At 50.2% G+C, this 11,420-nt stretch overlaps 1 protein-coding gene across 1 annotated transcript; it reads right to left on the reverse strand.

Moving 5' to 3' along the window:
- Positions 1 to 5,454: 5,454 nt before the first annotated feature.
- LOC122940694 lies at positions 5,455 to 10,856 on the reverse strand. The gene is made up of 2 exons (XM_044297400.1): positions 9,053 to 10,856; positions 5,455 to 8,364 (listed from the first exon to the last, which is right to left on the reverse strand). Exons 1-2 carry the CDS (start codon positions 9,582 to 9,584, stop codon positions 6,902 to 6,904), a joined length of 1,995 nt encoding a protein of 664 aa, XP_044153335.1. The 5' UTR covers positions 9,585 to 10,856; the 3' UTR covers positions 5,455 to 6,901.
- Between the last annotated feature and the right edge of the window lie 564 nt (positions 10,857 to 11,420).

Here is an 11,420-nt window from a genome sequence, read left to right on the forward strand (position 1 = left end):
AACAGAGAGTCTGAAGAGGGATAGAGAAGTCTGAAGGGGGACAAGGGAGTCTGGAGGGGGATAAAACAAGCGCATTAAACAAGGGGATATCTGTGCTTGCTATTGATTCCACTCCTCTCTCGCAAAAGTGTCTGACTCATATGGTGCATGATATTCATTTGAGGGTGGGTGATTCCCATGTTGAGTCTATTTCTTGTTTCGTACTGAAGGGTTTGCCTGCCCCTCTTGTGCTAGGTTACCATGGTTGACCAGACATAATCCTACCATAGATTGGCAAGCAGACAGATCAGTAATTGGAGTGATTTCTGTATAGACAACTGTCTAGGCACGTCACTTTCTGTGGTATCCACTAAGGTGTTACCCCCGTTTCTTTCAGATTTTTCTGACATATTCTCTGAGGCTAGAGATCAGGAGTTACCCCCTCACCGAGAGTATGATTGTCCAGTCCCGGAGTACCTTATTCCCCGAGCTAAATTGCCAGTCTTGGTTGTATAATCTTTCCTAACCCGAAAGAGTAGCTATGAGAGAGTATATTACCGAGAGTTTGGCAAACGGACATATTAGATTATCTAAGTCACCGGTGGCTGCCGGCTTCTTTTTTGTTAAAAAAAAAAGATGGGACCCTTAGACCGTGTTTAGACTTCCAGGAGCTAAATCGTATCACTGTCAGTGATCCTTATCCCCTTCCCTTGATCCCGGATTTATTCGATCAGATTGTCGGAACCAAGGTAGTTTCCAAGTTAGATTTAAAAGGGGTTTATAATCTGATAAGAATCAGGGAGGGGGATAAATAGAAGATGGCCTTTAATATTCCTGAGGGCCACTTCGAGAACTTGGTCATGCCCTTTGGGTTGACTAATGCTCCGTCCGTCTTTCAGCACTTTATCAATGACATTTTTCATAATTTGGTGGGGAGGTTTGTTGTTATTTACCTCTATGACATACTAATTTACTCACCCGATATGGAAACTCATCAAGATCATTTAAGACAAGCATTACTGATCCTCCGGGGGAATAAGTTATATGCTAAGTTAGAAAAATGTGTTTGTTGTTCAGGAGCTGCAGTTCCTGGGTTACCTACTTTCTTCCTCAGGTTTTCGTATGGATCACGAAAAGGTCCATGCAGTATTGTACTGGAATCGACCTGAGAATCAGAAAGAGCTGATGCGGTTTTCGGGGTTTACTAATTACTACAGAAAATGTATCCTGAATTATTCTACTGTTGTCAAGCCTTTGACCGATATGACCAAGAAAGTTGTGGATTTCTCAGTCTGGTTTGAAGAGGCATAACATGCTATTTCTGCAATAAAGAAATGTTTCACTTCTGCTCCCATTCTGGTGGAACCTGATGTGTCTTAGCCTTTCATTGTTGAGGTTGACGCGTCAGAAGTGGGAGTCGGAGCAGTTTTGTCACAGGGTCCTTCTCCTGGCAAACGGCGCCCTTGTGCTTTTTTTTTCAAAAGAACTCTCTTCTGCCGAAATAAATTTTGATGTTGGTAGTAGAGAGTTGCTGGCCATTAAGTTGGCCTTTGAAGAATGGCATCATTGGTTAGAAGGAGCGATTCATCCCATTACGGTAATTACTGATCATAATAATCTGTCTTACCTGCAATCGGCAAAGCGTCTGAACCCAAGCCAGGCCAGATGGTCATTGCTTTTTACCAGATTTAATTTTGTGGTCACTTATCGCCCTGGGGTCAAAAACGTCAAGGTGGATGCTTTGTCGAGCAGCTTTCCTGGGGGGGAGATTCGGAGGATCCTGCTCCAATTTTGCTGATGGGGTGGTGGTTTTCTCCCTGTATCACGAACTTGAGGCGGAGGTGTTGGAAGCTCAAGTTGAGGCACCTGATTCCTGTCCTCCAGGGAGGTTTGTTCCTTCTGGGCTTTGGCACAAGGTGTTCAAGGAACATCATGATACTGTCCTTGTGGGACACCCTGGGAGCAGATCCACTGTGGATCTTATTTCCCGGAGATTCTGGTGGCCAAGTTTATGTAAAGGTGTGGAGGGTTATGTGGCAGCCTGTGAGACCTATGCACGTGCCAACTCATACTCAGCCTTCAGGATCTTTTCTTCCTTTGTCCATCCAATCCTGTCCCTGGACGCATTTGTCCATGGACTTCATCACTGATTTGCCTAGTTCCTCTGGGAAGATGGTGATTTTGATGGTCATGGACCTCTTCAGTAAGATGGTGCACTTTATACCATTATTAGGTTTGCCCAATGCCAAAACTCTCGCTCAAGTGTTTATTGACAACATCGTGAAATTACACGGCATTCCCTCTGATGTGGTGTCTGATAGGGGGACTAAATTTGTTTCCAGGTTCTGGAGGGCATTCTGTACTCGTCTGGGAGTTCAGTTGTCCTTCTCTTCGGATTTCCACCCTGTCGAACGGACAAACTGAGCGCACTAACCAGAATCTGGAGACTTATGTGAGGTGTTTTGTCTCTGAGAATCAGGAAGATTTTTGTCTTTGGCTGAGTTTGTCTTGAGAAACCGTAGACAGGAGTCCACTGATAAGTCGCCATTTTTTGGTGCATATGGGTTTCACCCTCAGTTTGGTACCTTTTCTGGGACTGAGTCCTTTGGTATACCTGAAGAGGAAAGATTCTCATCCTCTTTGTCATCTATCTGGCGGAAGAGTCAAATCAATTAAAAAAAAATAGGCGAAAGATATAAACGTATGGCTGACAAGAGACGTATGACTGGTCCGGACCTGTGTGTGAGTGATTTGGTGTGGTTGTCCACTAAGAACATTAAGTTGAAGGTACCATCTTGGAAGTTGGGGCCAAGATTTATTGGTCCTTACAAGATCTCTGCCATTATAACTTCCGCAGGCTTAGAAGATCCATAATGTGTATCACAGGTCTTTGTTGAAAAACTATGTGGAACCTGCTGAACCATCTCCCTTGCCACCTCCTCCTGTCTTAGTAGATGGTAATCTGGAGTTGCAGATCTCCAGAATAATTAACTTGCGTATTCGGTCCAGAAGAAAGAATGTGGGTTCCGGTGACTGATGTCAGTGCTAGCCGCCTTCTGAGGGCTTTTCACAGGGCGCACCCGGATAAGGTCAGTGCTGGGTGCCCAGAGGTCACCCGTAGAAGGGGGTACTGTCACTGCCTGCCCTGTGAGAGATCTGAGAAGATCGGATAGACTTGCAGCACCTGAGTCTATCTGACAGGTCTTTCTGTTATTCCCTTCTGTTTGTGTTGTGGGCAGGATCCCACCCTCTCCACAGGTTCGTTAGCTGTTTTAGAGGCTCTATTTAAATCTGCCTCTTACTGCTGACGTTGCGGGTGATATTTTCCTTCTGGAGTTCTATTCAGGTTGTTTTAGGATCCTCTACTTCCCGCTCGTCTCAAGCTAAGTCCTCCTGTTCTCACCTTTGTGTGTGTTTTGCTTCTAGGTCTCAGGGAGACGCTGGTCCCTTCACGGTGGAAGGTACTGGCTGTCTCATTCCCCGTCTCATTAGGGTTTGCTTCAGCGTAAGCAGGGCTTAGGTTCCAGCGTATGAGTTCATTCACCATCAGGACTTGCTCATACTGTCAGCAGTCAGGGAGAGGCTCAGGGATTGCTAGGAGGTTACCATTCGCTCCTCTCTAGCTTTGGGGCCCAGTCTGTTTACCTGTTGTTGTTTGTTTACTTGGTGTTCCTCTTATCCCCACTTTGACAGGGGGATAGAAAAATCTGGAGGAGGACAGGGGAGTCTGGAAGGAGACAGAGGAGTCTGGAGGAGGATAGAGGAGTCTGGAGGAGGACAGAGGAGTCCGGAGGAGGACAGAGGAGTCTGGAGGGGGACAGAGGAGTCTGGAGGGGGGAAGAGGAGTCTGGAGGGGGACATAGGAGTCTGGAGGGGGAAAGAGGAGTCTATAGGGGGAAAGAGGAGTCCGGAGGAGGACAGAGGAGTCTGGAGGGGGGCAGAGGAGTCTGGAGGGGAAAAGAGGATTCTATAGGGGGAAAGAGGAGTCTGGAGGGAGGCATAGGAGTCTGGAGGAGGATAGATGAGTCTGAGTGTATATATAAATATACTGTGTATATATATATATATATATATATATATGGGGGGTCATCCAGGACATTTTGGCTTTTTTAAATTGAAGTTTCTCTTTAGCTTTACTTCTTGCATTAATCGTAAGTGCCAAGATCTGCGGTGCCTGGAGGGTTCAGGAAATAACTTTTTGCTATAGTGCAGTATATGGGGTTCTGATGGTGTCATACGTTGGGGCTGGGTTGTGCAGATATAAAGGGGAGATCTGCTGCAATCCTTGGTGGAATCCAACCTCTCGATATGTAACACCACAGATGTAGCTGTGAATGCCGCAACAGAGGCAAGTTAAAATAAAGAAAAAGTTATTTCTGAAGATTGAGGACTATAGTGAAAAGAGCTAAAAAGCCAATTCCAAGCAGTGTCTTCTGTATGTTGTGGGGAAGTGAGCATTCCTCTAATCAATGTCAAACAAGAGGGCAGGGGGTCACTGTTTTCGCCAACCCCATTTTTGCACTATGCAAGTAATATCTAATAGCCAGAGCAGAGTGCCACCATAGTGAGAGTGCCTCCAACTGAAGGACTCTCTGATCTCAGGATGGACCAGGTGACGCTTCACTTCCCCACGACCTCTCCTGGTAATAACCTTTGATCACCGGGGATCATTAGCGCTAGTGGTACGCCGCTGTCTAAATTTGCCCACACAGTTATGTTGGACAGATTATGCCAAGATTTTCTATAAAGCATATCACATTGGGCGCCACTTATCTCTGGAAAACAATAGATTAGGAAGGGAGGGCAGTTGTGCTGTATCCAAAGAGCTGATTGTTTGAGGACCCTGAGAGAACTGGCGAGTTCAGGCTGCAAAAATCTTATACTTACCGGGGGGGGAAGTTGTGTGTAGGCAGTGATTGGAGGGCAGATCTGCTTTTCAGTAGGGTCATCCTGGGGCCACTTATTGGGCACATTCTATTTCTACCTCCTCGCCCCTACGGAGCTCTCCCTACTGAGCCCCATAGAAGTGACATCATCATGGCAGGTATGTTACCATTACAAGGGGGGATAGAGGGGTAAGTATCCTTCTATCCCAACAATTATTGTGGATTCTTATATTTTACAATATCTGCTGGTTCCCCTTATTGTCCTATGTCCACACAGTGACTCCACCAGCAGAATAGTGAGTGCAGCTCTGGAGCATAATGCACGATGTAACTCAGGATTAGTACAGGATAAGAAATGTAATGTATGTACACAGTGACTGCACCAGCAGAATAGTGAGTGCAGCTCTGGAGTATAATACAGGATGTAACTCAGGATCAGTACAGGATAAGTAATGTATGTACACAGTGACTGCACCAGCAGGCTAGTGAGTGCAGCTCTGGAGTATAATACAGGATGTAACTAAATGATTTTCCTATTTCATGACGTAAAGTCATAGTTTTATTAAAGACACAGAGGCGAGTATTGCTATCTCCTTCTTTACTTTCCACCAATAGCAGCAAAGAAGAAATTTACATAATCATAACAATAAAGGATCCACCCCTCTCAGATCCTATAATAAGCAGTGTCCTCTTAGTAACTTCCTCTTTCTTTGGAACCGAAACACCAACTTCATAACCGGAACTGGAACCGAAACCGGAAACCGGAACTGGACCCGAGAATGATAAACGACCGGTCCATCACGCCGTAGAACTCAAGCCAACATGGCTAACACCTCCGGAAACCGGGAACAACGCAGAAGTCCATACTTCGTGGAACCTTCAACCTGAAACAAAGCAAATAATATAGCCAGTGTAAGAGGCAGGCAGAAATTGAACAAAAACCGACCCAGGCAACGGTCGTATATTATAAGGTCGCTGAAAACAGAACCATAAACAGTCAGTAATACAACTATGCAAGTATACGTAATAAATAACCATAAACGACAATGTAAACAGTCCAATAAATTAAACCACAAAAGGGCGGGCAGGAACAACCCAGGGCGGGCAATACTCGCCTCCGTGTCTTTAATAAAACTATGACTTTACGTCATGAAATAGGAAAATCATTTAGTTTTACCTCAAGACACGGAGGCTCATATTGCAAGTTCAAAGCTGATCAATAATCGATGAAAACACATGAGGGGGCGGACGAAAATAAAATTCTCTGAACGTTGTGGCCGTAGACCAGTCAGCCAAGCGCAAAATGTCCTCCAAACGAGCCCCCGAAACGGCCAGGGCAGTGGCCGCCGCGCCCCTGGCCGAATGAGCGGTAAAGACCGCCGTATCAATCCCAGACAGGGACATGACCCACTTCATCCAACGCGCCAATGTGGGACTAGACACCGGGCCAAAAGGATGGCGGATGGAGAGGAACAGTTGCGGAACGTCCGCAGAGCGGTGAGTCCTAGTACGCGACTCATACTCCCGCAAACAGGCTACCGGACAGAGCACCGGGGAAGACGGGAAACAGGGATAAGAGACAGACCGAATATTAGTCGTAGTGCGCCGCGTAATGTTAAACGCGACGCCCTCGGGAGAAAAGGACCTAGCGTCGTGATCCAAAGCCCTGACATCGGAAACCCTCTTACAAGAAATGAGACAAAAGAGGGTCAACAACTTGGCAGACAGTTGCCGGAGAGAAAGAGCCGCGTTCTCGGGCCACGCAGAGAGAAAAGAGAGGACCAGGGAAACGTCCCACGTAGTGGTGAAGCGAGGCCGAGGAGGCCGAGCCAAGCGTGATCCACGTAGCAGGCGTGACACCGAAGGGTGTTGACCCGCCGGAACGCCATCAAAACCCTGATGAGTCGAAGAAATCGCCGAATGGAACAAATTAATGGTCCGATAAGCCTTTCCCGCCTCAAAAAGGGATGTAAGGAACTGCAGCAAATGGGTCACAGGCGCCGAAACGGGATCAAGGTTCCGTTCCACGCACCAGCTCACCCAAGATCCCCAAGCTGCCCGGTAAGATTTTCGGGTGCCGGGAGCCCAAGCGTTGTCCAGGAGGCGTCTAGTTGCCTCCGAAATGCCTGCGACCTCTCCGGGAGTCCGGAGATCCGGCACGCCAGGAGCTGAAGGGAGCCGTCGAGCAGCAGGGGGTGAGGGGCACCCAGAGGGCCCTGGAGGAGATCCGTCCGACCCGGAAGGAGGAGAGGCACGTCCGTCAGGAGTTCCAGGAGAACCGGGTACCATGCTTGAGTCCCCCAGAAGGGGATCACCACCACCAACTCCGCAACCTGACGACGAACCTGCAGCAGCATCCTCGGGATCATGGCGAAAGGAGGAAACGCGTATTGCAGAGCCGAAGACCAGTCCTGAAGGAACGCATCCACCGCCTCCGCCTCCGGATCCGGGCGCCAGCTGAAGAACCTGGGAAGGTGAGTATTGAGCCGTGACGCGAAGAGGTCCACGGCGCAAGGGCCCCAGGTATCCGAGATCGTGGAGAACATCTCCGGCGCTAGCCTCCAGTCGCTGCCGTCCGTGAAGCAGCGGGAACTCCGATCCGCCCGGACGTTGTGTAGACCCGGAAGGTACTCCGCCTGCACCATGATGTCCCTGGAGAGACAGTAGGACCAAAACTCCTTCGCCAGTCGCGCCAAGGTAGCCGACTGGGTGCCGCCCAGGTGATTGACATAGCGGACCGCCGACACATTGTCCATACGTAATCGGATGCAGGCATGCGCCATGCCATTGGAGAAACTGCGGATGGCAAACGAGCCCGCCAGGAGTTCCAGAGCGTTGATGTGAAGACGGCTCTCGGCCTCCGACCACCGACCCCCGGTGGAGACACCTTCGCAGTGGGCACCCCAGCCCAGGAGACTCGCGTCCGACTCTATCGTGAATTCCGGTTGAAATCCGAAGATCGCTCTGCCGTTCCAGGCTTCCAAGTTGTCTAACCACCAACGAAGTTCCTCCCGAGCCTCCTGATCCAGAACCACCATGTCCGCGAACGAGGCCCCGGAACGGAGGTGAGCAATCTTCAGGCGCTGAAGGGCCCGATAATGGAGAGGGGCTGGAAACACCGCCTGGATGGAGGAGGCCAACAGGCCAATAATGCGAGCCAGGTGACGCAGGGACAGGGACGACGCTGAAAGGGCATGTCTCAATTCCTTGCGGATCGTCCGCAATTTCTCTGACGGGAGACTGAGAGATTCCGCAACAGAGTCCACCGTGAAGCCCAGGAATTCCATCCGTCGAGACGGCGTGAGGCAGGACTTCTCGGGGTTCAGTAGAAAACCAAGAGCCGAAAGGAGGTCCGACGTCCATTGAAGGTGCCGAAGCAGCGCCGCCTGACATTGATGCATAATGAGGATGTCGTCCAGATAGATGACTAGACGTACACCCCGACTCCGCAGCCAGGCAACGACCGGACGCAGGAGCTTGGTAAAGCACCATGGCGCCGAAGAAAGGCCGAACGGGAGGCAAGTGAAGCGCCACACTTCGCCCTTCCACAAGAAGCGCAGGAGATCCCTGGACGAAGCGGCAATCGGGACCGTCAGATAGGCATCTTTGAGGTCCAGTTTCACCATCAAGTCCCCTGGGATCAGTAAGTCCCGAAGGAGGTGAATACCCTCCATCTTGAAGTGGCGGTAGCGCACCACGGAGTTCAGGGCCCGGAGATTTATAACCGGACGCATTTGCCCACCTTTCTTCTGAACTAGGAAGATGTTGCTGAGCACACCCCTCGGGGCGGAAGGGGCCCTCTCTATCGCCCTCTTTTGAAAAAGGGAAAACAGCTCTAAGTCCACGAGCTCTCTGTCTGGTGGGGCTAGGGGAAGTGGTGGGGGAGAAGGAATGAGGTTTGGTGAACCCGTGAGCTCTATGTGGAACCCCTGTACAGTGGTCAGAACCCACGGGTCTGATGTAATGCTGGACCCAACGTGGAAACAAAGACGGAGTCTGCCCCCTACACAAGGAACCAAAGAAGCCCCCACTGGGGGAAGACTTACCGAAGGACTTTCGGAAATTGGGATTTCCTCGGACAGACCTCGAACGCCATTGGCCGCCTCTGGCCGGAAAGAACGGAGGAGGATTCCTTTGGTCCTGGAAGGGCGGTCTTTGATTGAAGGAGCCTCTGCCCGAGCTGCGGGCCTGGAAACTGGAGCGGCCGGACAGACGGCCCCTACTACTGCCGGCCCTAGTGGAGACCCGTCCCTGAAAGACCCTTCTCATGGAGGACTGGGCCTTGTCCAGGGCGGTAAATGCCCCTACGTATCTGCTGAGGTCCTTAATAAAGGAATCCCCGAACAGCAGACCCTGAGCATCCCTTCCTGACTCAGTGAGTGCCAGGTTGGCCAATTTCGGGTCAATTTTAAACAAAATGGCTTTACGCCGTTCAATGGCCAGGGAGGAGTTCGTGCTGCCCGCGATACAAATGGCCCTCTGTATCCAGCCAGTAAGCTCCTCCGGATCTATCGGAGAGCCGTCCGCTCTGGCCGATTCGGCCATCTCAAAAATTTTGGCGAGGGGGCCAAAGATGTCAAGGAGTTTATCCTGACAACTCCTAATTGCGGAATCTAACCCCTTGCGGGGGTTCCAGCCGGTTTTAGCCAAGAACTGGGTCATCTTTGGATCCACAGATGGCGTATCACAGACCTTGTTGGGATCAATGGTCTGGGGCATTCGGCTCGGAGCTTGCTGCGCGCCTCTTTGCTAAGAGGACGGCGCACCCAATGTTCCAGGTAATCGCTCACATGAGCCACTGGCAGCCACTCCGCCGACCTAGGGTGGTGGAGGGAATCAGGATCAAATAATGGGATGCCTGAGGGGTCCACCAGGGTAGAAACCGTGTTAGGGGCAGTGGCGGAGGCGCCCACGGACCCAGAGGTGGAAGGCCTAGGGCCAGCATCATCTGGAAATTCAGATTCCATCTCCCCTTCAGATTGGCCGCTTGCCTCCGCATAAGCCTCCATATCAGATTCTACATCCGAATCTATATCATCAGTTTGTGCTCTAGCACATTTCCACTTTCGCGTCCATTCTGCCTGACGCGGCAAGGCTCTTTTGCGCGATCTAAGCGCGCTATCATGGGTGGCTTGAATCACACCAGTCAAGGTCTCCTGGGCAGGAGGTTCAATGGTAGGCTGCGGATTTGTGAGTACAGGCAACTGAGTAGAGGGGCCAGGGGCATGGGCAGCTAGGGCCTGAGAGATGGTTTGGGATATCATAGAAGACATGGATCCCATTGCCTCAATAATAGCACTAGACACTGAGCGTTGTAGCTCCAGGGCCTGTGCACTAGTAGTTGGTAAGCTGTGATCCCCAGCAGATGGGGGGGGATTAGGCCCAGCGGGAGAGCGGTCAGAAGACATATTTAGGAGTTTATTTTAACTACTAAAGTGGCAGATAACCTAACTGGCTGATGCCTGATATATTAGGGGTCACTAAGACCGAGGAGGTGGGTACCTAAAGAGGGGTTAGTCACCCCAAGCGCCGCAGAGCAGGAGCCGAACCGGAGCCGAGCGACAGACGTGCACGGCAGACAACTCCGAAATCCCGCGAGAGGACGGGCGGGAGCTCCCAAAATGGCCGCCGAGATCCCGCGAGATCTCGGAGCCGCGGGAAACCAAGCGCAAGCTGCCGCCGAAACCTAGAGCGCCGGGAACCAGCGGGGCGGAATCGGCGCAGAGGATGAAGGTAGGGAGGAAAGGAGGAGAGGCGCAGAGCGCCTCCCAAGTAAAACGGAGCGAAATTTGAATAAAAACGCGGTGGTTGAGGCAAGGATAGGATGGGGAAAAAGGGGGGGGGGCACCCCCAAACGAAAACGCAATAGGCGCAGGGGAATACAGGTGACAAGGAAGCAACTAGCCCAAAACTAGGGGAAAGATAAAACCTGGCAAAGGGCAGAGACTATGAATAATAGACAAGCCCTAAGCAACACAGGGTAATGAAATACAGGCATCATACATGCAAAAAATACCACATGAAACACAGAATAAACTTAGCTTTGGTGGAGCAGCAAAGAAAGAGGAAGATATGAAGAGGACACTGCTTATTATAGGATCTGAGAGGGGTGGATCCTTTATTGTTATGATTATGTAAATTTCTTCTTTGCTGCTATTGGTGGAAAGTAAAGAAGGAGATAGCAATAGGAGCCTCCGTGTCTTGCTGTAAAACTCAGGATCAGTACAGGATAAGTAATGTATGTACACAGTGACTGCACCAGCAGAATAGTGAGTGCAGCTCTGGGGTATAATACAGGATGTAACTCAATGATTTTCCTATTTCATGACGTAAAGTCATAGTTTTATTAAAGACACGGAGGCGAGTATTGCTATCTCCTTCTTTACTGTCCACCAATAGCAGCAAAGAGAAAAAAATTACATACAGGAAATAACCAATGTCCCTCCCCTCTGGCCCCTATAATAGGCCGCTCTTCCTCTGGGACTTCCTCTTTCTTTGATCCTGGTGCCCACATCACGAACACCTCAACGAAACTCCGCACTGTAACTGGAACGA

Source organism: Bufo gargarizans, chromosome 6, assembly GCF_014858855.1.
Source record: "Bufo gargarizans isolate SCDJY-AF-19 chromosome 6, ASM1485885v1, whole genome shotgun sequence".
Lineage (NCBI taxonomy): Eukaryota > Metazoa > Chordata > Amphibia > Anura > Bufonidae > Bufo > Bufo gargarizans.